We start from the raw sequence: 23,911 nt of genomic DNA on the forward strand, positions 1-23,911 counted from the left end.
GGTACACGTGTGATAAAGTTGCATGGGTCCAGAAGGTCTCAATTTTTCTGAAGCTATTATTTGATCCAATTAATTATATTATCTGTAACTATGTATTTTGTGATAGCACCTGCTTTAATTTCTACCTTCTTGTTCCTTTACAAAAAAAAAAAAAAGAAATGGAACAGATGGTTTACAATTCATTTCTATTAGCTTGGGCTCAGTCACCTCAGTACAGAAAAATACTGTTCTGAGAAATCTCTTTGAGAAAATTGTGCCAGGCACTCAGTTGTTTCCAGTTTGTCTTAGCCTTTGCCTTACAAGGAGAATTCATGTTTTTAGAAATAACCTCTCTGAAACATGTGCTGGAAAAGGTAAAAAGAGGCAAAAAAAAAAAAAAAAAGTCTGTGTCAGATACAGATGTCAAAGTGCCTAAAAATCACTCCAGCTTATTTTTTTGAAGTGTTTCCATGGTTCATTCAGGTAATTTAAATTAATTCATGTACACTGTGATATATAAACTGTATGTACAAGGCAAAGAGTTAAGGAACAGAAGCTCAAATATTTCTTAGAGTATGAACTCAGGTTATAAGCACAGTGACAAGCCTACTCTCCTGCTATTTGAGCTTATTTTTGCACATGTGCATGCACCTTCCACAGCTGTTTCTGAACAGCTGAACACAGAACAGATGCAGATTTCACTATTTTTGATTATTATTAACCCCAAAATAAATATCTTGATATGCAAGATATGTGGGACAGTTTAAGTTTTTCTTTAGCACAGGTGCTTAATGTTGAACATGGGTTTTGTTTTTTTTAGTTGAAATAACAAAATTCAGTACAGTGTTTTCAACTACATAGGAAATGTATAGAATACATTGTTACTGTCACTACTCCTTCATGACTGTTTCCCTTTCTGTCATTACATGTATGTTTTCCTACGCATTCACATTTAATTCACTATCTCTCTGATATCTTTCCAGATTCTTTCTACTCCATGTTATTTTTCCCTCGCATATTACTTCTTACTGTAAGTGCTGCAGATCATTGATGTTGTTTTCAACTGTATCAACAAGTAATCTTCCTTCAATAACATTTCCTTAAAATTTGTGCTCTTTTTGTACACTTCCTGCATAATATTTTTATTTAATCCCTTAATATCATAGATTTTTTTTGTCATTTTAAATTATTAATATCTAATATTTTTTATCTTTAATATTTTAAAGTTTAATATTTTATTTAATATTTAATGTTAACTCCTGTTAACAAAAGCATCGATAGATTTCAGTCAGAGGCTGGCCTCTACTTGTTGGTCTCTTTTAAAATAAGTAATAATAATAAATACAACACAACTTGACTACTTCCTTACGAATACAGCTTGCATAAAAAATTGTATGTACTATTAACTAATGTCCCAACTCTTAACCTTCAGGATATCCTAGTGGAAATGAATACAACATGTATCTGGAAGAATATTTGGGTGTTACAAAGTGTTGTCACTCTTAGATACAAAAAATAAAATAGTTCTGTGTCTTATGCAGTATATTAAAAAAAAAAAAAAGCATCTTGTTGCAGGGACATAAAGAATTTGGGAATAGATGTTTGAAATCAAAATCTAGGCTTATGACTTGGGGTTACAATGAGGACAGTGGTATGAGCTATCCCTAATGAAGGGATCTTTCTAATAGCAGAAGGTGTCCTCTACAATTTTTACACTGCTGATAGTGAGACTGTGACACTGAGCGCTATTATGGATGGGAGCTGTGCAGCACAAAATTTTCCACGAGCATCCCAGTAAAGAAAACATAGCAGTAAACATCATTAATCGAGAGAGACCTACATGTCATGAGGAAAAAGGCAAGAGTCCAGGGAGGCCACAAGGTTAAAATGTTTTGTTTGAGTAATTACAGGATTTGAAGGATTAGGCTGAACCAAAAGATTTAATGACATGGAAGGATTAAAGGGAGAAATAAATTCAATTGAAGAGAATGAAGGTGTAGAAGGCAGCACAAAAACTACATTAAATTCAGTAAAGATTTTTGAGACAACTGAGGAGTTGTTAAATAACTCAGCTGTAGTTAAAGGCAGTATTATTATGCTGATTTTTTGTTCTTCAGTAACTGAATCTTCAAAGACAAAATACTAAAAATAATAATAATTTGAGACTGAAGGCCTAGCAAAACCAGTGTGTATTTCATGCGAAATGTCTTAGTCAGCTTTTTTTCTATCCCAGAATGGGAAGTCATGATTTATTCTGCAGCTTCTGCAGAAGTGAAATGACTGTACTGAAAACACAGGTGACATCATGCCTGCTGTAGTCTATTCCTGAAATCCAAAACTGCTCGATGAATGCCAGTTTCTAGATTATGCTAGCAGTTGTTATGACATTTCATTAAGGTAACAAACCTTGTTTCTTTTATATCTTGCATCCCCAGTATGCTATTAAGAATAAACTCCTATGTTTATTCCAATGAGAGCCTACAGATTCTGCATCTTGAATATTTCAGATGGGGAAAAATATTTGAGGAACAATGACGATTCATATCTTGTGAGGTAAGTAGTTACCACAAGACAAAACAATCACAGGGTTGCTTTTTCTTGTCATAGTAATATTACCCTAAAGAGAAATCAACTGATGCTTGCTGGTTGTTTTTCTGGTACAGTCACTCATAGCTGTAAGAGAATATCAACTTAATAAGGCTATGCAAAGAGAGTAAAGATTAAAAAATAGATTCTAGCTTTTATTTGGAGTTACTTCATCATATCTTAATTAAACCTTTCTGTTGCTGATCTGCTAATCTGCAGAGCCTGGAGAGTATCTGGGCATCTCCAGAAGGGTGACTGAGAGAGAAGATATGAAACAACGTGGGAGAGCAGGAAGGATGAACAGAAACTTTATTTTCTCTGTTACTGAAAAAGACAAGGAGCAGGACGAAAGTACTGCTGTGTAGACAACAGAAAGGATTGAAAGTGCGGTGCCACGAAAAGAAAGAGCAAAAGAACAAAATCCGTGGTTTCTAAGAGCGTGTTTTTTGATGCTCTCTATTTCCAAAGCCGTGCCCAGGTGTTTGAAGCAGAGGAAGAAGCTCCTCCATACCTCCGTACCGTGGCAGGGGGCGCTGTTATGGAGAGGAGCCGGGCATGAAGCAGGGCTGCGCGGCGCCTGGAAGCTGAGCTCCGCGCTCCGCCCCATCGGAACCTGTCGGGGGTGAAGGGGCGGCGCTATCGAGCACGGGAAGGTGCGAGTTTCACTACGTGAATCTGCAGAGGCGTCGGTGGACCTCCGTTCTGATCGAGTCCGTTCGGAGTCACTGCTGGGAGCAAGTGCAGTGTTCACGTTTAACTGAGCAGCCGAGCACAAAGTACATAATAAAGCCAGAGCAACACGTGCTCAAACAACATATTGTTTCCAAGCCAGAACTACTTTCCATTTTTACCAGACAGCATCACTTCAGAAGAGAAAACAAAGACACTGCATTATTACTTACAGAACTGAAGTCGTGGTAATTCATAATGTGATTTCAAATAAATAGTAAGTGTAAAGCCCCCACGCTATTAACAAGCCAGAAAATCACATCCTAACTTCTTCATGCGTTTCCTTTATTAAGGCCTGTCCTGTTTATCTCAAAATGATCACCTTGAAAGCACAGTTTTGAGTCAGGAAAATTGAATACGAAGTTGTTTTAATACAAACATCCAAACAACAATTTTACAGTTAGTTACATATAATCTTAAGAAAATTTTTCCTGAGTATTGCAGTGGGGATTTTCCCCCCCCCCCCTTTTTAAAGCACTTTCTCAATTCCACTTTTCCACTGAGACAGCAAATTATTTTGGAAGATAGAAGAAATATTTCCAGTGAAAGAGCATCTCCTGACAGCCCAACTTTTCAGTGCCTCCTTCAGTGCACTCAGCTCCTGCTGGGGTTATTAACCCTCACGTTCACCCTGCGCTGTTTGCTGTGCAAACCTTCTCACAGTGCAGGTTTTGTGTGCACCTTGGAAACCTGTTCACTAGCAGCACTGGTGACAATTGGTTTCTCTCATATGGGTCACTGACCAGACACCAGATGGTGGAAACGTTCTGTTCCTGCTAATCTGGCCTGGAGCTGGCAATTCCGCCAGGGAAAAGCTTTATCCCATTACTAGTCGCCTGAGCCGTCCTGTCTCCTCCCTGAAGACTAAAGATTACACAGTTAATGTTCTTGATGTTCCTACCACCCCCGCAAGTATCCAGTGCACATCACAGATGTCTGCAGTGTAGGTGAGAGGGGATCCATAAGTGCCAGAACGCAGAATGAAATTTAAATTCTACCTTCAGAGGAATGACAAAGAAGCTCGGCTGGAAAAATGAGAACATTAACCAAGATTGACTCTGTTACACAGCAGCTGGCAGGTAAATGTTTGTTAAAGACAAAATATTGGGGAAAATAAAAGTAAGCAACAAGAAATGTAATCTAGAAGAGGGCGTAGACGTTATAGCAAGGAAATGCAAACGTAGAAAGAAGAAAATACCAGGATGCAACTCACTTCTGCAGGTACTGGGAAACAAAAGAGCGATCAGTGCAAAGCTACCCAGCTGGAATGCCTGAAACATTTCTGAACAGAACAAGACCTTTTCAATGAACTCCTCCATCCTATTCTTACAGTTTTCTTTGCCTTCCTACAAGCACTTCTGTGCTGGGTCCTAAATCACTATTAACATTTTAATTTCATACCAGAAATTGCCAGAAAAAAAGACACCAAAAAAACTACTGTTACGTTTGTGGAGACACCCAGGAATTATACCCAATTTGAAATTCAAGGGAACTGAAAGGAAACAATCCAGAGAATACTTGAGAGTTTATATCCAAACTCAGTTCACTGCAATTCCTTGTTTTTAAAAATGCAAATGTTTGTGTAATATCATCATAAGTTTCGAATGTATGTGAATATGCAAGGAGTTAGTAGGTTTTATTTTTACATTTAGGTATGCTTATATTTCCATCTGTTAGAACTGTATGTACTTAGATCTGTATTCTTCCTTTTCTGCAGAAAAGCGTTATTCAGATTAGCTGCCGTGATCTTGTAAAATGCTATTACTGTATAATTACTTGAATCTGGTGAGATTCATTTCTAGCCTTCCACAGGACGCGACTATTCAAACCTGCCATATGCTGCACGAACTCATTCAGAAGGCAGCCATGAAATCAACCATATAAAACTGCCCTTGAGAAAGAGATGGGAAAGAGCAGTAAACCTACGTCCTTGGTGGCACCTTCAGGTGCCTTTGTGTTCATTTCCTCACTCAGTGTATAACACAGCTCCATGTATGGCAGTTACAGAAAATCTTACAGCATATGCACAATGGTTATTATTATCAAGAATTAGCATTGTTGGGTTGGGTTTGTTTGCTTTTTGTACAGCCATATTTCTGAAGTCTGCAAATATCCTTCATTGGTCCAAAAAGGCTTCCTATCACATCACATTCTTTAAATAATCATGCACTTTTCTTTAACTTATTCATACCAACAATAATAATAAGCATTCTGGGGTAGATGACATAAATTGGAGTCTCTCACAGATAATTTTTTCTTTGAAAATACTTCATTAGATCTTGACTAAAATCAGTTAAAGTTTAAATTCATTGCTAGTAATTATTCAAAAAGCATGACATTTGCTTTCTTCAGCTTCAACAACATTTCTCTTCCGGCTAAATACTTGTTTTTATGCCACTGTAGCAGATTTTGATCACAGGATTAAAACAAGCAATAGTGGAGAGGTACCACTTTATTCATGGAAGCTTCCAGCACTTTAAAAATATCTTGGAAATGTACTGGCACTCCTGTTCTATCACTATGCAGGACGGGGCAGCACTGGCTGTTCTTCTGTCAACAGAATTTATATACATTATACAATTAAAAAATGGAATAAATTATAAAATTAAAAAATGGAAAAAAACAACAATGAAAGGGAATGAGGAACTGGGAAATGAAGTTCCAAAAGAGAATCTGAATTTTCAGTACCTTTCAATTAATACACGAAATTCTGGTGGGTTACTTTGTGTTTGTTTGTTGTTTAGTTCAGATAATAAAATAGTAAAAAGTTAATAGAAAATGGGTACAGAAATATATTTAGAAAAGATAAAAGGATGCTTACTTATTAGGACTCTTTTTCTGGAAGCTGCACAAAAGAAGTGAAATTCTTAATGGAAATGACTGTGACTGCAACTGGGTTGTAGAGTCCTTGCTATTATCAGCCAGACAGTCCGTGGTCATTGCTAAGTAGCCAGGTTAACACTTCCCTTTCTGGAAACAAAACTCAGCCCTTAACAGAAATTATATTCCTACATTTTTTTATTTCACTTTCTATTCCATTTCTATGTGGACTAGAAAAACTGCTTCTTTTTAGAAGAGCTGCTTACTAGCCAGGCCCAGTAACCAAAATATTATTCTATTTGGTAACCTTGACTGAACAAACCAGTTGCTCTGCCCTTTAAAAGTTCACAATAAGCATAAGATCACATGACTTTGCTCAGGATTTTGAATAAAAATAATGGTTGTTGCAAGTCTTTGGTTATGTCACACAGAAAATGCATCGTCAAGTTCTTGTCCTTTTTCATTTTTTATGGAACACACATTCCCTTTGATGACATTATTCATTTTGGCATGTTATTTTTTTTCATGATAGTATCAGTCTTCTAAATAAGATTGGATTTTATATGGTACGTTTTTAACATATTTTATTTTATATGTGTATGTTAATGTCTGCATAGCAACTTATATCCTTATTCAAATGTAATCTGTAGGTGAGAAAAGTATTGTAAAATGAAGCATCTGGTGTCTTTAGTATTCCTCTACAACAGTAATATCATTGATCTGCATTTAATGTTATTCAATTTCAGAAAAGAAAAGCACGCTATGTTACTATTAGCACTGACAAAAACATAGAAGTTATCAGTACTGAAACACTGAGGTAGTTCCTAGAGACTTAAAAAGTCAAATGTAGTTTATGTCCATCAGCATGTAAAACTGCCACACGTAGCTAAGTTGGTATGTTGACATCTTTCTAGTAAGAGAAGTGCCATCTTTAAGAAGGAATGCTGTTGTTTGGGACAGAACATTTTTAGGACCTTCTGAGGATACCACCAGCACTGACCAGCACTGCTTTTTGCTCAATGACAAACATGAACAAGCCAAAACAAACAAAAAACATGACTCTAAAAAAGCAACTAGATTCACAAAATAAACAGGTCAGTCTCAATTACTTTGGTTCCTTTTCCATTTTATGTATTCTCTCAGTTTTAAGACCTTGTGACAGAGACTATCAAACACAGAACCAGACCATGTTTTATAAGTCCCTCAAGGTTCTCCATGTGGTAATTTCAATTTCATCTTCTTTAGGTTTTAATTCATAAACCATTATCTTTGGATTTAACTATTGTTCTACAAAAAGGGACCACTCAGACATAATGCAAACAAAATGCAAACAGCATTTTTTCTTCAATTTTCTGAATACTCAGGGGAATATTTCTGCCACTTCAACCTGTCTAACATCAGCATTTGACTAACTTACCTTCTAAAATCTACTTGGTATTCATCTCTATGCTCCTGATAAACTCCGGAACAAAAGTCTGTTCAGGAAAGCCCAAGCATTTTTAGGCATGCATCATGTGATAATTGTCCTAATCTCTAAAACAACATTTCATGTGTTTCCTTTGATAAAGTTTTTCATCAGTATGGTACCATGTTTCTTAAAAGAACGTAAAATAAATCATTTTCAAAAAAAAAGAAAAAAGCTTACTGATCATATGTGCCTGGATATCCACGGGTGAAGTGCTCAGATGACCACAAGAAGCATGAATACTTTAAGCAGTGTACATCAAGGAAGTGTGAACCAACACTGTGACATCTGCAGAAATGAACATAAAATTGACATTAGGATGATTAAGCAAATAGAAAGGCTATCCTGCAGTAGGAAATTAAGAATGTTTAGTTTATTTAACCTGGGAAAACAGAATTGCTGAGAAGTTATTCTTCAACAGCAGATGTCTATTTGTCGTCTGTGATAGGAAGTGAGTTCTTTTAACTATAGAATAATATTGGCACAAGAAGAATAAACAGAAATGCTGTCTGAACTGAGGACTCGAATATGTATCTGTAGCTCATTTTTAGAGCTATCAATCAAATGCCTTCTTCAAATAGCAGTGGTTTGCTATGTGCCAGTATCTTACAGACTGCCTTGTCCTAAAGCCTGAATCATAAGCCAGGAATAAAATAAAATAAAATAAAATAAAATAAAATAAAATAAAATAAAATAAAATACAGGAAAAAAAAAGGTAATGTAGTTATCAATTAGATCCATATAGTCATGGAGCTACTCGGACACTGAAGAAATGCTTTAATAACTGAGTTATGGTTTAAGTGATTTAAATTGTCACGCTCAACTTAATGAAGAAAGGAAGTAATTTATCAGAGCTCATCCTTTCTTCCCCCCAAACTGAGAGTGAGGTGCTCTAGGAACGAGCATTATGGCCTATCCAAAATGTGTCTGTGCCAGGTACAGATGTGGTCCTGGTTCTGCAGGGTTGTAGTGCAGCTGCATGACAAAATGTCGTACTTCAGAGCAGAATTTACCATGGAAAGGAATGAAGTGGAGATGCAGAATAAATCTCACCTTCTCCTTTGTTTATTACAAAAACAGTCCATCTTTCCCACCAGCTTTACTTTGCAGGTGCATCCTGAGATGCTGTACCCGAGCAAACAGAGGGCTGCAATACACCCAAGCCTCAGGGGCAGAGAAGCTGTTTGTACTCAGCTACACTCTGCAGTCGGCGTGGACTGACTTAGCATGTGAAGCTCGTAACCGTGCTGTGTCATTAGCTGCCTGCGGACACAGTAGAGATGAAGGGTTGCAAAGTTCCCGATTCAATAAAATACTCGAGGAACGTGACGCATCAGAAAGCCTTCCCTGTGCTGAGCAACCCCGGATCGCGGTGCCATCGCAGTCTCTCCCCTCGCCGGGCGGTTGCGGGTTGGCCGCCAGAGGGCGCTTTGTTCCTGCACGGCGCGGGCGGAGGCGGAGCGAGGCGGGGCGCGGCCCGGCATGCAGCGCGGCGCCGTTTGAATGGCGCAGGCTGTGGGCGCTGGCTCCGGGTTGTAGCTTCCTGTCACAGTGTCTCCTGTCGGCGTGGGCCGTCCGGTACCATGAGCGGCAGGTGAGCGCGGCCGGGAGGGCCGCCGCGTCGGGAGGGCCGGCTGCGGGGGGTCCCTCGTGGCGGGGCCCCTCCTCGGCCCGGGGCGCGCCCACGGCGCTGCGAGACGGGCTGGGAGGAGCCGCGGCCGGGCCTTCCGCAGGCGGATCTCCGGGGCCGCTCGCTCGGGCCCAGCGCGGGGCGCCTCGCCAGGCCCGGCAGCTGTGGGCGGCGCGCAGGTGGGAGCGGGGCCGCCTCTACCGAGCTGCAGGGCACTGGCGGCCTCACCGCCCGTCTCGGCCGTGCCCGTGCGGGGCTCGGCGGGCGGCCCTGCGTCGGTTCGGTCGGGGATTCGCTTCGTCCTTTTTGTGAGACGACGGCGTCACCCCAGAGTCGAAACCGGCGTGTGCTCCCGTAGGCAGGCGGCGGGAGCGCGGCAGGGTTGTAGTGCTGCCCGGGGAGGATAATAGCAGGGGCGAGGCCTGCTGACTGGGCTCTGCGCCCTGGGTGTGACAGATGCCTTATTGCAGTGGGGAGGAGAGGGAGGGAACAAGACATCTTCATTTGCTTCGGGAGCCGGAGTTAATTGCTTTCTTAAAAAGACTTCAGATCTCTTTTTCTGTTGTGTTGGAGCGGCTTGGCTTGTCGTTCAGTGTAGACCTAACGAACTCTGAAGAGTGAAACCAGTTGGAGAGACTGTGTGATAGTTTTATCGAGGTGTTGTTGTTTTAGTAACGTGCTTTGCTATGGAGCAAGGATGAGTCCATTATTTGCTTAAAAACTGCTTTTTGGAAGAGGAATGTTGCCTTTCTCACTGCCTTGGTTTTTGTATTTCCCATTGTGTAGCTGCAGACAGAGAAGGACAAGAAGGGTGAGCCCTGCTGGAGAATTAAGCGTAGCAGATGGCAGACGAGTGGCTCTTGGTCCTTGCTGGGTGGAAAAAAACAAATTGTTTTAGTTTAAAGCTGTTACTTCATTATTAATCAGTGCAAATAACTTTGACTAAAATGTCAGTAACCTCGCTTCGCTGAATTCAAGTTAGCTTTATTTTTAGTTCCTAAGCTTTATAACTGAGAACACTTACTACATTTTAAAAATAGTATTAGTAGCTGTCATTACAGGAATATGTTTACATACATGAGTATCCTGTCTTGTAGTGTTACAGTAATTTATGTGAACTGCGTCCATAAGTTTTGCAGCTTCTCTTTTTGATTTATTTCGGTTAGAATAATAAGGATATCTTTTACTTAAAACGCTCTATATCTTGATCCTATGGTGAGGGACTTGAAGTTTGAATTAGGAAAGATCTTTTTAGATGCTTTTAGCATCTCATCATCAAAAGACACGCAGGGTGACATTAAGTGTAATCTTCAATGCCATGTGATCTGGAGCCGTGCAGTATAGGTAGGTGCAGGCTGCTTTTGGCCTCGTGGGGCTGTGTGGGTACCTGCAGCTCCATTAGGGCTGGAAGGGAAGTAGTTGCAGTGCACCTTTCTCAGAATTTGAATTTAAGATTCTTGCTACAGATTGGGGTTAAACAGCAAATAAGAGAAAAGCATTTGTTTTTTATGGGTGATTTCTTAAAGCTTGTTGACAGTCTTGATGTGAGAGTTTCAATGTATTTGAGCTCTGTTTTCTATCTAACAGCTGTCAGATAATGTTAACAATAGAAGTTTTCCAGCCTTGCTATTCCTGTGTTGTTAATAGGTGAAAATCAACAGGTGAAAAACATCCTTTCCTTATTAGAGGGCTGCTTCTATGATTCTGCTTTCCAGTGCTTTTTAAAATTGGACATGCCTTTAAATTGTACTTCCACGTGCAGAACATGGTGTGGTACTTTTACTACTCCTTCCTTTCCTGGAAGGAATATTTTCCTAGGAATCAGATGTTCAGTTATCAGACTTTGTAATAAGGGAGCTCTGCCCCATGCCTGGGTTCATCCTCCCCGAGCTTCACTGAACTCTGACTTGTGGTCACTTCCAAAGCCTCATTATGGCTGTTTATGACAGCAGGCCCCGAAAAAACTCCATGTCTGTGTAGTAGGAAGCTGAGCTTAAAAAATTGTTACAGCATTAATTTGTCACTCAAGCAGTATTTCTTTACTGCTGATTTAGCTGATGTTAATTTTTTCCTAATAAGTCACTTCAGATTGAAAGAAGGGACCTAACGGGTACATCTGGCTGAGATTCGTGCCCTGGTGATGTGAAAGGCTTGTCTTGTAGTGTTGCACAGAAACTTTGCATTGATGGTAATTCAAGGTTTTGAGGAATGCCTTTCTTAAGATAATTCAGTACGTAGCACTTAGTGAACAGTAATTACACAAAAATCTGTTTCATAATGAAAGTGTGTGGAAGATGTACAATAAGAGACGGATGGAATCTGTAGTATTTGTTGGTCGGACTTAGAATGGAAGGAAATGATGCCAAGTTTACTCAGTCTTCTGCCTCATAAGATAGCACTAATTTATTTCTCTAGACCAATTACCTTTTGGAATAACCATTATTGGAGATTTCCCATAAGCCTTTTCCATCTGATAATAATTAGTAAAATCACTTGCTCTTTCCTGGCTCTATGATGTGTGCCAGCTTCAAATGCCTTCAGATCTGGCACCTCCTCTCTGTGCGGAGTAACAAATAATTAACTTCGATCGATGTTGTCATCCTTGAGAACATGCTCTTGATATAACGTGAGGGGTGGGGGAGAAACCCCGGGACATCTGTGATGGCTGATGTATGTGCAGTGCTGGAGGAAAAAGGAGCTTTAGAGAATTCTGGCAGTGGCTGATTCTTTTGGAGGATATTGCAGATGGCTGAACTAGAACGACTTCACGCTTGCTTTGCTGTCATGTGAAGTACACAAGTCTGCGCGCTGTAAGAAATTCATGTTATGTTAAAACATGTGAAGGTTACGTAGCATGCAAGGAAAAGTTTGTCCCCTTCTGGGGGCCATGCCCAGAATGTTGGCCCATGGGAGGGAGTGGCTGTGTTTGTTAATACTTGCCTTTGACAGCTACGCACTTGGAAGCCATTTAGTGCTGCCTTCCTTCGTGTGATTTTAGGTGTGTTGCAGCTGGGTTAGATCACAGGTTTGTGGGGGGTATTTTTTATTTAAATAATCAGCGCTGTATTAAAGCTGCTAGGAAAACTTTGTCAAGGTAACATCTAGTGACTGGGTAAGGATAACCTGACTTCCCATTACATGTGGTTGCTGTTACACTAGTCCTTCTGTTTCCTGAAAACTGAGGAGAGGGGAGGAAGGATTGTCATCTGCTTAGTAAAGCCCTTCATAGAAGGGAGAAAATGGGTGGAATGGGGGTCTCTCAACATAATGAACTTGTGCATTTCTGTTCAGATTTCCAGTTGTCACAAAGTGTGCTGCAGAACAGTTTAAGCTTGTATGTTGAAGAGCTACGGCAGAGCTGAAGAGACTTCATTTTATCCTTAGTTTGTTTTAAATCGTGTAAAGCAGAGGAGTTACATTAGCCTTAAGAAATTTGTTCCAAGCAGCCAACTATGTCGCTAGCTGCACTTGTGATGACAGAATTGTCAGAAATTCATGAAGCTGAGGTATAAGTTGCTCCATCTGGTACAAAAAAGATCTAGTGCCATTTTTAATATTCTCCATATGTATCAAAAATAGCAGTGGATGGCAGTGTCTGTTCTGGAATGTATCTGATACTTCTCTTGACTGCTTCCATTTCCCGTAAAGCCCCTCTGGTTCCCAAGTGTACACATCTCTAATTGCTGATCAATGATCCTTATGGAGCACTGAGCAGTCTGAGAGATCTAAAGCCAAGTGTCATATATTCACATTTTATTGTGGGTGTTAATTATTAGCTTGCAGGCTGTAGTTCTGTTTGTGAACCAAGAATTTCCTCACACCTGTGGACATAAATGCTGTGCTCTACGTTCACCCCTAATCTTCATTTCTGGTTATTGTTCATCACAATTCTTTAACTTGTCATTAAACCCTCATCTTTAGTTTCTGGTATAACCTGGTATTGCCAGCAGCCTTCATTTATCCCCTTCATGAGGCACTGTATGAATGTTTCAAGCTGTACAGTTTTTCTGCAGAATTCCAGCAGTCTTCACTTTGGGAGCTGCTCAGAGCACTTAGTACTGTAAGGTATTTCTCCATGCAGAAACCTTCTCTCATCAATAGATTGCTTAATTATCAAGAGACCTCAGTGAGGGACTTCTGGAAGCTTTTTTGGAATCTCACGTGTGATCTGTCCTTTAGCTCTCCCATATCCCATACTGTACTACTATATCCCATACTGTACTACCTTCTGTGAGCGTGCATCACCTGCTCAGAGAATGCCATTAATTGTTCAGAGCGGGACTCAGTGAGGTTGACTCTTTCACAAGACATTATTTGTATCTACTAATTCGATACTTAATTGCATTGTTTACCAATTTGTGCAACAGAGATGTCACTGAACCTTTCTTAAGGCCATCTTTAAATACTGACTGTATTTTCCCTTAGGCGCACTGGCATCTCTACAGGAGAGGTTCTGTACCTCTTTTAATAACACAGCTATTTCTTCCTAGGTTCATGTAACTTTTGGATGTACACCGTCCATTTCTGCGGGTCTGTTGCTGTTCATTTTGCTTGTGTTCACTGCTGCTACTTTGTCTTTAGATATCCCCAACAAAACAAGGTAAACTTGAGGGACCACCCTAAGCTGTAGGACAGTGAGCACAGATGGGAGGGTTTTACTTCACTAGGCATTCCTCTGTATCTGAACATCGGTTGGCCCTTTCGGATTTCTGCTCCTGGGCTCTAAAGTGGGAGTCCACATTCTTTTCCTGTTTCATCTGGAGGCTTCATGTTCTCTCATCACATTTTAACAGAGTGTGTAATCCTTTTCACTTTTCTCTTTTGGGCATATCCAGCTTTATGTAGAAATCTTATCTTTCCAGTTCAGTTATTTTGACTCAACCTTAAAAGATTGACTCTAACACTGAAGCCAGATATACTAAACCAGGATTCTTTAAGATGCTTTTCTCACCTCGTGCTGTTTTCCACTTTTAATTAGAATGCATTCCAGTTTAACAATGTTGTTTTATACATTAGGAATCAACTTTTCTTTGCATGAAAGAGGAGGGAATTTGAGATGATTTATTAAACAGGCAAGTAAGAAGTAACTGTTCAGGGCAGAATTGTGTAAGCTGTCACTGTCACAGCGATAGTTGCAAAAATGATTCTTCAGGAGCTGACGTTAAGGACCTTCTTGGATCTGACAAGCTGATTCTGTGGGATTTAACTTCAGTAGCAGCTGGTCCTCCCTGTTTTTCTGGGGTGCTACAGGAAACCACTTTCCTGTATATACATACAGATCATGTGTGAAATAGTTGTGTTTTTTTTTTCCTTCACAATACCCAGGCGATATAGCGAGGAGAAGCTGTGGGAGGGTATTGCCAACCACCTAACAGGAGTTATCTAACACATTTTTTTTTTTTAATTCTGATTAAGCTTGCCTTATTCTTGAAAAATATGAAGTATCTTTATTTTCCTGTCTTTCCTCATTTGGAAATAATCGAGAGCAACTATATTTCATTAGATAGCAGATGAAATAGATTTGGAGGAGAATTCTCATGAGCTGTTTGTCTTATTCTTTACATGAATTCTTGCCTGTATGGCGCTTTAGAGTGCAGGTGTACTGAGCTGATCTGTCAACAAGATCCGTATTTCTTGGGGGTGGAGAAGTGTAACTTTTTGCTTTCTGTGGGAAACTGAAAGTGGGAATTTTGAAGTGCCTATCAGGGTGGTACTAATAAGGCTTTTAGCTAGTGTTTGTTAAACAGTGATATCTTGGTTTATTCATATAATTGAATATCTTGCTAATATTTGAACTATTTTAACTGTATTTGCTAGATGCATTTGAAGAAAGCTGACAGAATGTTTTACAAAATATGACCTGAGTTGATCTTTGCCTTGAAAATAGGGATCTGAGAGATTATGGCATCTGAAGCTCACAATGCTAAAAAACAGAAAGTGTTGCTTATTGAAGGTCGTCCTGTTGATCTCCCCAGAAAAAGAATCTCTTCTTCCACTAAAAAGATCATGAAGGAGGTAAGGAATTTGCATCTTTCAATGGAACTCAAGTAAATATTCAAACAGAGGTTTATAGCTTTGCCCAGTCTAGGACTGGAGACATAGTGGTGCTGAGTGTTTTGTGCTTAGATGTACAAAAGAACAGCGATTGTATTATGAGTATGGTACACTCAGGGATTACATGTATGTATCATGTTGTCCATGCAAGCAGCACATACCAATTTGGTTCTGTTCCTCTTCTTTCCTGTGGTCTCATCAGAAAATGTTCTAGGTTAGGAATTCTGTTGTCAAAAAGTTTTCCCTTGTCAAGAGATGGCAAATCTGAGAGGTGGGGTAGGAGAAACAGTTCTTAAAACATTGAATTTTACTATAAAATAAACATTTAGAAATTAATATTCAAATTATTGCTTATTTTTTAAGGGTTTTATGTATCTGTATGGTATAACTCAAATGAATTGTTAGTCCTTCATGATATTAACATTCTTTGCTGCCTCATTGGCATCAGGATGCTTATTTTTCCTGTTAGTGAATCTAGGATAATCAAACTGATTCTACCAACGTCAGCCTTCATTTTTTGTTATTGTTGTGCTTTGGAGAAATGTTTGCTGCTGCCATCTTTCCTGCATCTGCTAATCTGCTGGATTGTTGGCAATTAAGTGTTTATCAGAGATGGGTAATATTGCTTTTTTTATATTAGTCACAGTTTTTAGTTCTGTCAGTCTCTGATGTCACAATCCTACCTATTCCAAAGGCACCACAAACCTTTAGTTGATTGTGGTGCCACAAGGACAGCTGTACATCTGTATGTCACTGTGAAATAATTTGCAAAAATGCTACTGTAGCTGTGTGTCAATGAAATAGAGAAGGTGGCTGGGAGGGAATCTGCAGTGAATGCATTCCTTGAAAAAGCAGTGATACTGTTTGAGTCTTTTTAGTAATAGCCTGACTTTCTTTATTCCCTTTCTCCCAGGATAAGAAATCTCCAAAACAGCTGGCTTCATACACAAACAGGTAGGAGGGTCTTTCTGTTTAGAGTCTGAAGTTTCAGGAGGGAGCGAAGCAGGGAGGAAGAAGCAATTTAAATTTATTACAACACCCAAACTGTCACAATGAAAAATGGTAACTGTACTGACAGTGCTTGCTATTTGCCCATTTATGTAATGACTTTATTTTTAAAAAAGCAGAACAATAATATTGGTGGTAGAACTTATTTCTGATAACTCAAGTGTCATAAGGCTGTGTACTGGGGGTAAAATGTTGAAGTGGCCTGGAAGTTTAATGCTGAATTCATAATGATATATTTTAGATTCATATGAAGTATTGACTTAGGTTTAGAATTACCTTTACTAAAATATTCATGTGTTTTTGCAGAATAACAGTTGGAAAAACGGTGACCAGTCCCCTATTTCTCTTCAAAGCAGTACATTGTAAAAGAAAAGTCTATAGTTACACTGCAAAGCCTTGTTACAAGAAGAAACAGTTCCCTAAATCAAGGGGCTATAACATGGCAAATAAAGAAAATGAACTAGCTTGTGCAGGGAATCTGCCAGCAAAACTGAATGATGGTCGAACACACTTGCTGAATTCTAGTGACTCTGGCTCGTCTCAAACAGAAGGCCCCTCTTCCAAATATAGTGCATTTTTTTCAGAGGTAAGTTGAGCTTAAAGAAATCTGAGTTCAACATAAGTATTTGTAGTAGTTTTTGTGTAGTTGGCTGTGAAAGTTTTTATCGACCAGATTAGTTTTCTTAACATACAGATTGGCTCAGTTTGTGATTTGCAGTCTTTATTCCTCGATAGACTATGATTTAGTTGCCAGCAGTAGTAGTCCTGCCACTTTATCAGCACAAACTTAGATCTGACATCAAGCACCAAGTCAAAAATGTTGTTTTGTCCAGGTTAGATTTTATGACTTAAGTGGCCTAATTTGTTTTTAAGGTGTTATTGTATGGCTGGAAATAGCTAGTGAGGTTGGATGGGACTGTTTTTAATAGCTTTAGCTTGGTGTCAATGACAGCAATTTAAATTATTACATAAGACTGTTCTTACAGAGATTAGTAAGTATTAGTATGAGTAAAGTATTATTCTTTACTCATAGTAAAGAATTTCCTCCTAATATCTAACCTAAACCTACCCTTCTACTTAAGAAACCATTACCTTCTTGTCCTATCACTGTTCTACATGAGCAAGTCTCCCCATCTTTCTTGTAGGCTGTGTTTACATTGGCCTTCTTAATGTTTCCCCAAAGTCTTCTCTTCTGTAGCCTGATCAGTGAAAACTCCCTCAGCCTGTCTTCTCAGGAAAGATGTTCCAGCCCTCTGATTATCTTCATTGCCCTCCTCTGGACCTGTTCCGACAGCTCTGTGTTGCTCTTGTGCAAAGGGTCCCAGAGCTGGACGCATTACTGCAAATTGGGTCACACAAGAGCAGAGTAAAAGGGATCAACCACCTCCCTCAAACTGCTGGCCATGCTTCTTTTGATGCAGCACAGGAAATACAATGGACTTCCTGGGCTGTGAACTCACGTTGCTGGCTTATATTAAATATTCTCCAATTGATAAGCATCTAAACAAGCACTTCTCAGAGTTGGTGAGACTTAAAGGTTAATGCTTATGAGTGCTCTAATTATTAGATATCTCAATTCAGGTGTTTGCAAACTTTATTTCTGCAGATTTTGGGTAGAGTAGAAGGTCTGTTGGTGTCTGGTTCTAAGGTTGTTATTAGGAAAACTTCTAATAATTATACCAGGTGGTAAAATAGATTTTTATATACTCCAGCATTGCCATACTGAAGCAGCTTATTGTGTCATTGCTGACTACTTAACTTGCAGTAAATTTCTTCTGTATTCTTAAAAACATACAGGTTTCTCAGGACCATGAAACCATGGCTCAAGTTCTGTTTAGCAGGAATCTGCGGCTGAATGTTGCTTTAACCTTTTGGAGAAGGAGAAGTATAAGTGAACTGGTAGCCTACCTAGTGAGGTAATTTTTTCTCTCTTCCTCTGTATTCTTAAAGTGTAGCAAAACCCAAATATGATGCAGTCTTTTAGGGTTTCCTTAAATCTTGTAAATTAGCAATAATTACTTATTAATGGAAACACAGTTGAACCTATGTTCGACTAGTGATACTTGTTTTATCTTTCATGTTTCTAGGATACATGATCTTGGAGTTGTAGTAGACTGCCTTCCTGTGCTTACAAACAGGTACAAACAGAAAGTGGGACATGTGAACATGCTGTACCCACAGTGAATTTCTGGCACTTCTGAAACACCTTGTTTTTTTGTTTTTTTTTTTTAAGTTTACAGGAAGAAAAACCATATATTTCAGTTGGCTGCTGTGTAGATCTTTTGCCTTTAGTGAAATCACTACTTAAAAGCAAATATGAAGAGTAAGTATCAATTTCAGATGTCTAAATGCTCTTCCTTGCTGCTTGTGTTTTGCCCATGTATTTAAAGATGTTTTGTCCTCTGTCTCATCTTCCTTTCCACCAACCCTGCCTTTCTTGGGATAACACCTACCTAAAGGAGCCTCCGCATGAGCCCTCGTGTTGTTTTTAATAACATTCAGAAGTTTAAATTAAAAAAGAAGAAACTTCTGCAGAGTTAAGAACCACAGGGGAGGAGTTGCTTTTTGATGTCATGTAGATACAGTTGTAGATACAGTCATTCTAAACAGTAAAGCACAAGGGCAGCGAGGTTTCAGCATTTTCGGTAACACAAAATCAGTAAGACTTTCAGGTATAAGATAAATCTCACTACTTCTAAAGAAGAACTTCAGTTTACAACTTAAAAAATAAGAACACAAGCAATTGTCTAAAACAGAATTTGTCTAGGTTTGTCTTGCAAGACAGATGTGTTGCTTTCTAAGTTGCATTCTTGTATGAAGATATTAGCTGACCTGTGGATGTTTGAATCGTGTCAAATATGTTATTGCAGATATGTGATAGTTGGCCTAAACTGGCTTCAAGCTGTAATTAAAAGATGGTGGTCAGAACTATCTGCGCATAAAGAGAGGGCAGAGGATGGGTGAGTATAGTGTTGGAAAAACATTTAAATATTTTTGTAGTTTATTTCATCTCAGAATTCCTATTAATACTGATCAACAGGAGCACACCTTTTTATACAAAGGAAAAAATTATGCTTATAATTTGAAAGTAGAAGTTTAAAGGCATTTAATTTCTTGAATTATCAAATCATGGGTGGTGTTCAAAAATTTGCTTGTAAGATTATAATTCTTGTATTTCTTTTAACTTCTAACAAATAATATAGTCATTGGGGTACTGCAGAAGTAAAATTTATGAGTTGAAAATAAGACTGAAGCTATATAAAGTATAAACACCTGTTTCAAGCAAAATATGGGGAACTGTAGTACATATGTTAAAAACTATTTTTCGTTGTTTTTCAGAAATATGATTATTTTAAAACAACAATTAAGTGAATTATGGGAACAAGAAAATCATCTTACTATGGTTCCAGGATATACTGGTAATATAGCAAAGGTAATCCAGTTACAGTTGCTGAGTAATAAGTATAGCTATACCATTTATATATATGCAGTCTTCCTCTTACTGGACACTATTTACTCTAAACTATTGAAGGCTAGAACTGTATCAGCTGTTAGAGTATTTTAATCAGTGCTCAAGTATATTGCACAGTCCTTACAGAAATCTGAAGTTCTAGTAGTGTGGTTTAGAATGCTGATGTTTTTTTTTTAATCTTTTTTGTCCTTTATAAAATATCTTCTTAATGGAGTTTAATAAAATAGTAAATAGTGATAAACCTTAGAATGTTTAAAAAAGGGGATTCAGTAGACTGTGAAGGACAGGTGTGTTGATTAAAATCTGCATTACCTCATCTGTGTGTGATGCAGCAGATTCTCAGTCTGGCAGTGGTGTTAACATTTGCATGTTAAGTGACCAGGACAAGTGGCAACATGCTGAATTTTAAATCTTCTGTCTTAGTACTTAGAAAATAGTGATTTTGTGGAGGGCAGTGGTGGCTCCATGTGAAGTGAATGCCCTGTTTGCCTTTCATGGCATACTTACAGTATCAGTACTATGTGTGATGTCTGATAAATACATCATTTGCTGTAAGTGGTACTCATCTACTCTAAAGGTAGTTTTTTGAGGCTGGGCACCAACAATTAAACTGAGCAAGAAGCTTCCCAGGACATACAGCAGCCATTTGGTTAGTGTAAACTTGAAAAGAATTTAGAGGTTGCCCGCTTTATTTATATGTGTAGGAGCTTTGTTCAATCTACAATTACTTAGAATCTTACAGTGATGTAGAATTTGTTGCATTAGTGTATCAAGCCAGTAAGTTTCTTAGCCTTCTGGGACCGCTCTGTTTCCCTGTCTGGAATGATGTCTCTACAGGGCTAATTACAGATTTCTTACAGAGTCTCAGATGGCTGCTATGCAGAAGAATCAACTAATTCTCCACCGGTAGAGCAATGGGAGCTTTTAATATAGATTGCCCAGTTATTCTGATGGATCAGCATAGCAGCTACAGCTAGCCTCAGTTTTTCCTCTACGATTCTTTCTGTTCTGTTGCCTTCTTAAGGTTCACCAGGATGTTTGTGACCAAGGGCACCTGAACAAGTCAGGAGCAAAGGAGTAGTATAAGAATGTTGGAGGGACGTAGGTTGGGTAGGAAGACTCTTGAAAATATCTCATGTACATAATTTCATTAAATGATGATAGTTTTGTATCCTGCCATTGTTCGTGAGGGGAGCAAAGAAATGCCAAGTTGATGGCTTTAGGCAATTAGTCCCGCTGTGCTCATAAGTAAAGTATTAACAATTGTTTTTCAAAGCATGAGCGCAAAAAAAAAGGAAGCAATCCTGAACTTGAAGATATTCTGAAATTTGTCCTAGTCTTAATTCTTACATTATGGTCCTGATTGATTAACCTGTCTCAGACATACAGTTGGTATTATGGCAGTAGGTAGTGTGGCAAACACTTTGTCCTCTTTTCTTCCTTCTAGGATGTAAATGCTTATTTATTACAACTGTGCTGACACGATTGAGAAATGATGTGCTTATGTGGTGAAACAATCCCCTAAGATGTTCCTGAAATACATACTGTTTCTGAAAGCCTTCTGAGAAATACTGCTGGAAGAGAACTGAACTGTCAAGCTGTTTAATAAAACCACTAACGAAATCCTAAGAATCTACTTCACATTGAAGTGGAAAAATGTCTAGTAGGAGCAACTTTTACTTCAGTGAGGTGAAAGTGCACTATGAAAACTGTATGCCTTTGCTGCATTTGGGATTCATTCATAAGTATTCACTGTTTTCCTACAGCATTGCATAAAAAGATGAATTCAACTGGTTCTGCCATCTTGTCTGACATTAATAAAGAACCAACGAGAGCAATCGGCATTAAGAGCTTTTAAGTGTTTATTTACAAGAACTCCAAAATGCACAACTATCTTCCAACTATTAAAGACAACTCTGAAATACTCAATTATTTCTTTGTTTTAATTGAAACTAAAGACAATTTTTGTTTGCACTATTGAAAAAGTATACAACAAAAATGCCTTAATTACTAGTGTTTGAAAGAGCCAATGTGTTGAGATGTAAGTAGCTATTGTATGTTCAGATTCTGATGAAAACTATTATGAAAGTCAGGGTTTCACACTGTGTAGTTGTTCTTGAAACATTGCACATACACAAAAATACATGCAGGACAAATAATATAAACAACTGAAGTTAAGCTTGGATAAACAGTTATTACAAATGTGAACAGAATGGTGAATATACCTGACAAATGTTTTTTATATTGTATGTGGATTTCTAACATGGTATCTTGTTCTGTATCATTTAAACTACATGCGAATAAGTAAATATATTAAATGTATCTACTGTTTTCTTCTCCAGTTCATAAAATTAGTTTCTGGGACAACTTCTTCCACAGTACTTCCTATTGTAGATATTTATGTCTATTATTTGTGAAATGTTTACAGCCAGACAAGGCCATTGTTATTCAAGTCACATTGTTCATATTCTACCTCCTTTAAGAAACTGACAAATAGTTTTGCAAAATCAGTCAATTACTAACTGGATTTAATGGTGTCAAAAAAAAAAAAAAAAGCTCAAACGCAAAAGCATTGAAAAAACTATCAACTTTTACTCTTCTACTGCTGTACTTTGCTATTTTAATTTGAAAGCTATACAGTAGCAGCTCTGAGGGAGTTTTTATTTTTAGTCTTGCTTCCATGTTTTTATCTTCTGGTTAGGAAGCGTGTTTTTCCAATTTAAAGCATATGAAGTGCCAGTTTTTCACTTAAACAAAAATACAACACCAAATCTGCTTTCTAAAAATCTGAAAAAAGAATGATCAGGTACTTGGAGGGGTTATGTTCATTAGCATTAAATGAATGCACTTTTACTGTGATGTTGGGCAAAAGAATAGTGTGTTTTGTGTTGGTTTTTGTTTGTTTGTTTTTTTTTTTACTTTGCAGGTGAAACAAATGAGATTTGAACTCAAGCAGCAGTCAACAACTTTAGGCCTCCTGTTACTTCATTTGTAGTTTGTATTTTATTTATACATCGTTATTGCTGGTTTCTGAAGACCAATTAGAAATCTGTCATCAGAACCTGGTGCTCTTTGGTTATTAGAATATTCTTTAAACCATCAAATGTTTTGTGCTATAGGCCATCAACTACAGGGAAGAAAGTCTGAGACATCCCAAGACTGAAACTTTCACTGGGACAATCTCCTGAGATATACATAGTGCAACATAGCTAGAATTATGTGTAACTAGAGGTATTTCACACTGCAAAGATTTTTTTGAGGCAGAACTTAGTGTTTCTAAGAATGTTTTTTCTGTCAAGTAAAAATAGAACTACAACACAATAATGTCATTTTCTTTGTTGTTCTTTGGAGCACTGAAATGTAAAGCTAACAAAAGCTTGTAAAGTAACTGCTGGAGCTCTTAGGTGGCTCCTCAAGGAGCATACTGTAAAGGTGGTGGAAACGCATTTTTTAAATTCTCCTGTTTTGTTTTTGTTTTTTGTTTTTTAATAGATAAGGTGAAAAAATTCATGGCCGTATAATTCAGGTACTACAAGAAGTAATCACTAATTACAATGAAATACTCTACTATTCAAAAATTTGGCTTAATAGATATGAACATGTAGTCTTATACTGAATTCTATGTATGGCCATGGATTTAACAATATATAACCGTGGATGGTGCTTCTTTTAAATGGCAAGATAAGATTGTCTTTAGGATGATTATTGTTGAGTAATAACATAATGCATTACTTTTTAACTGCCAAAAGTTGTATTTTGACAGCATCAATAATACAATATTAAACATGAAGCCATTAGTATCTGTGCCTTATTTAAAATGCTCTTATTTGTTCAGAAAGCTTTTACTTGAAGAGTGAACTGGGACTCCCCCCTCACCTAAACTCTAGTTACAGAAGCTTTCTGAGAAACTGGCTCAAATTTAAAATGTTTAAATATTAGATAAATATTTATTTTAAAAAATATATTTATATACAATGTAATCACCAGAGTTTAGTCAGCGATGAAGAAAGGAGGCTGAAAAAGCTACCCCATTGATGAGCTGGTTGTGAAGAAGCTAGTAGACTAGAAGACTAGATATATGGAGATCTGCAGCTGTATTTTGTCTCCTATCTTCGGGTGCGAAGGGGAACAGTCATGGCTCAGGCAGCTATTTGAAAGTACAGAGCAA

General features: G+C 38.2%; 1 protein-coding gene across 5 annotated transcripts; it reads left to right on the forward strand.

Moving 5' to 3' along the window:
- Window positions 1–9,061: 9,061 nt before the first annotated feature.
- KATNBL1 (katanin regulatory subunit B1 like 1) lies at window positions 9,062–23,533 on the forward strand. 5 transcript variants are annotated; one of them, XM_085549050.1, is made up of 11 exons: window positions 9,062–9,173; window positions 13,700–13,809; window positions 15,097–15,224; window positions 16,177–16,217; window positions 16,578–16,857; window positions 18,069–18,187; window positions 18,359–18,409; window positions 18,505–18,594; window positions 19,142–19,231; window positions 19,611–19,704; window positions 21,191–23,533. In XM_085549050.1, the coding sequence occupies exons 3-11, from the start codon at window positions 15,111–15,113 to the stop codon at window positions 21,221–21,223; spliced, it is 912 nt and encodes a 303-aa protein (XP_085405176.1). In that variant the 5' UTR covers window positions 9,062–9,173; window positions 13,700–13,809; window positions 15,097–15,110; the 3' UTR covers window positions 21,224–23,533. The 5 variants fall into 5 exon arrangements, with proteins under 5 accessions (XP_085405176.1, XP_015720350.1, XP_085405177.1 ...); XM_015864864.3 differs by lacking the exon at window positions 13,700–13,809; XM_085549051.1 differs by lacking the exons at window positions 9,062–9,173; window positions 13,700–13,809 and adding an exon at window positions 9,271–9,388.
- Window positions 23,534–23,911: the final 378 nt, after the last annotated feature.

This window comes from Coturnix japonica, chromosome 5 (assembly GCF_054131305.1).
Source record: "Coturnix japonica strain WE chromosome 5, WE-NBRP24, whole genome shotgun sequence".
Classification (NCBI taxonomy): Eukaryota; Metazoa; Chordata; class Aves; order Galliformes; family Phasianidae; genus Coturnix; species Coturnix japonica.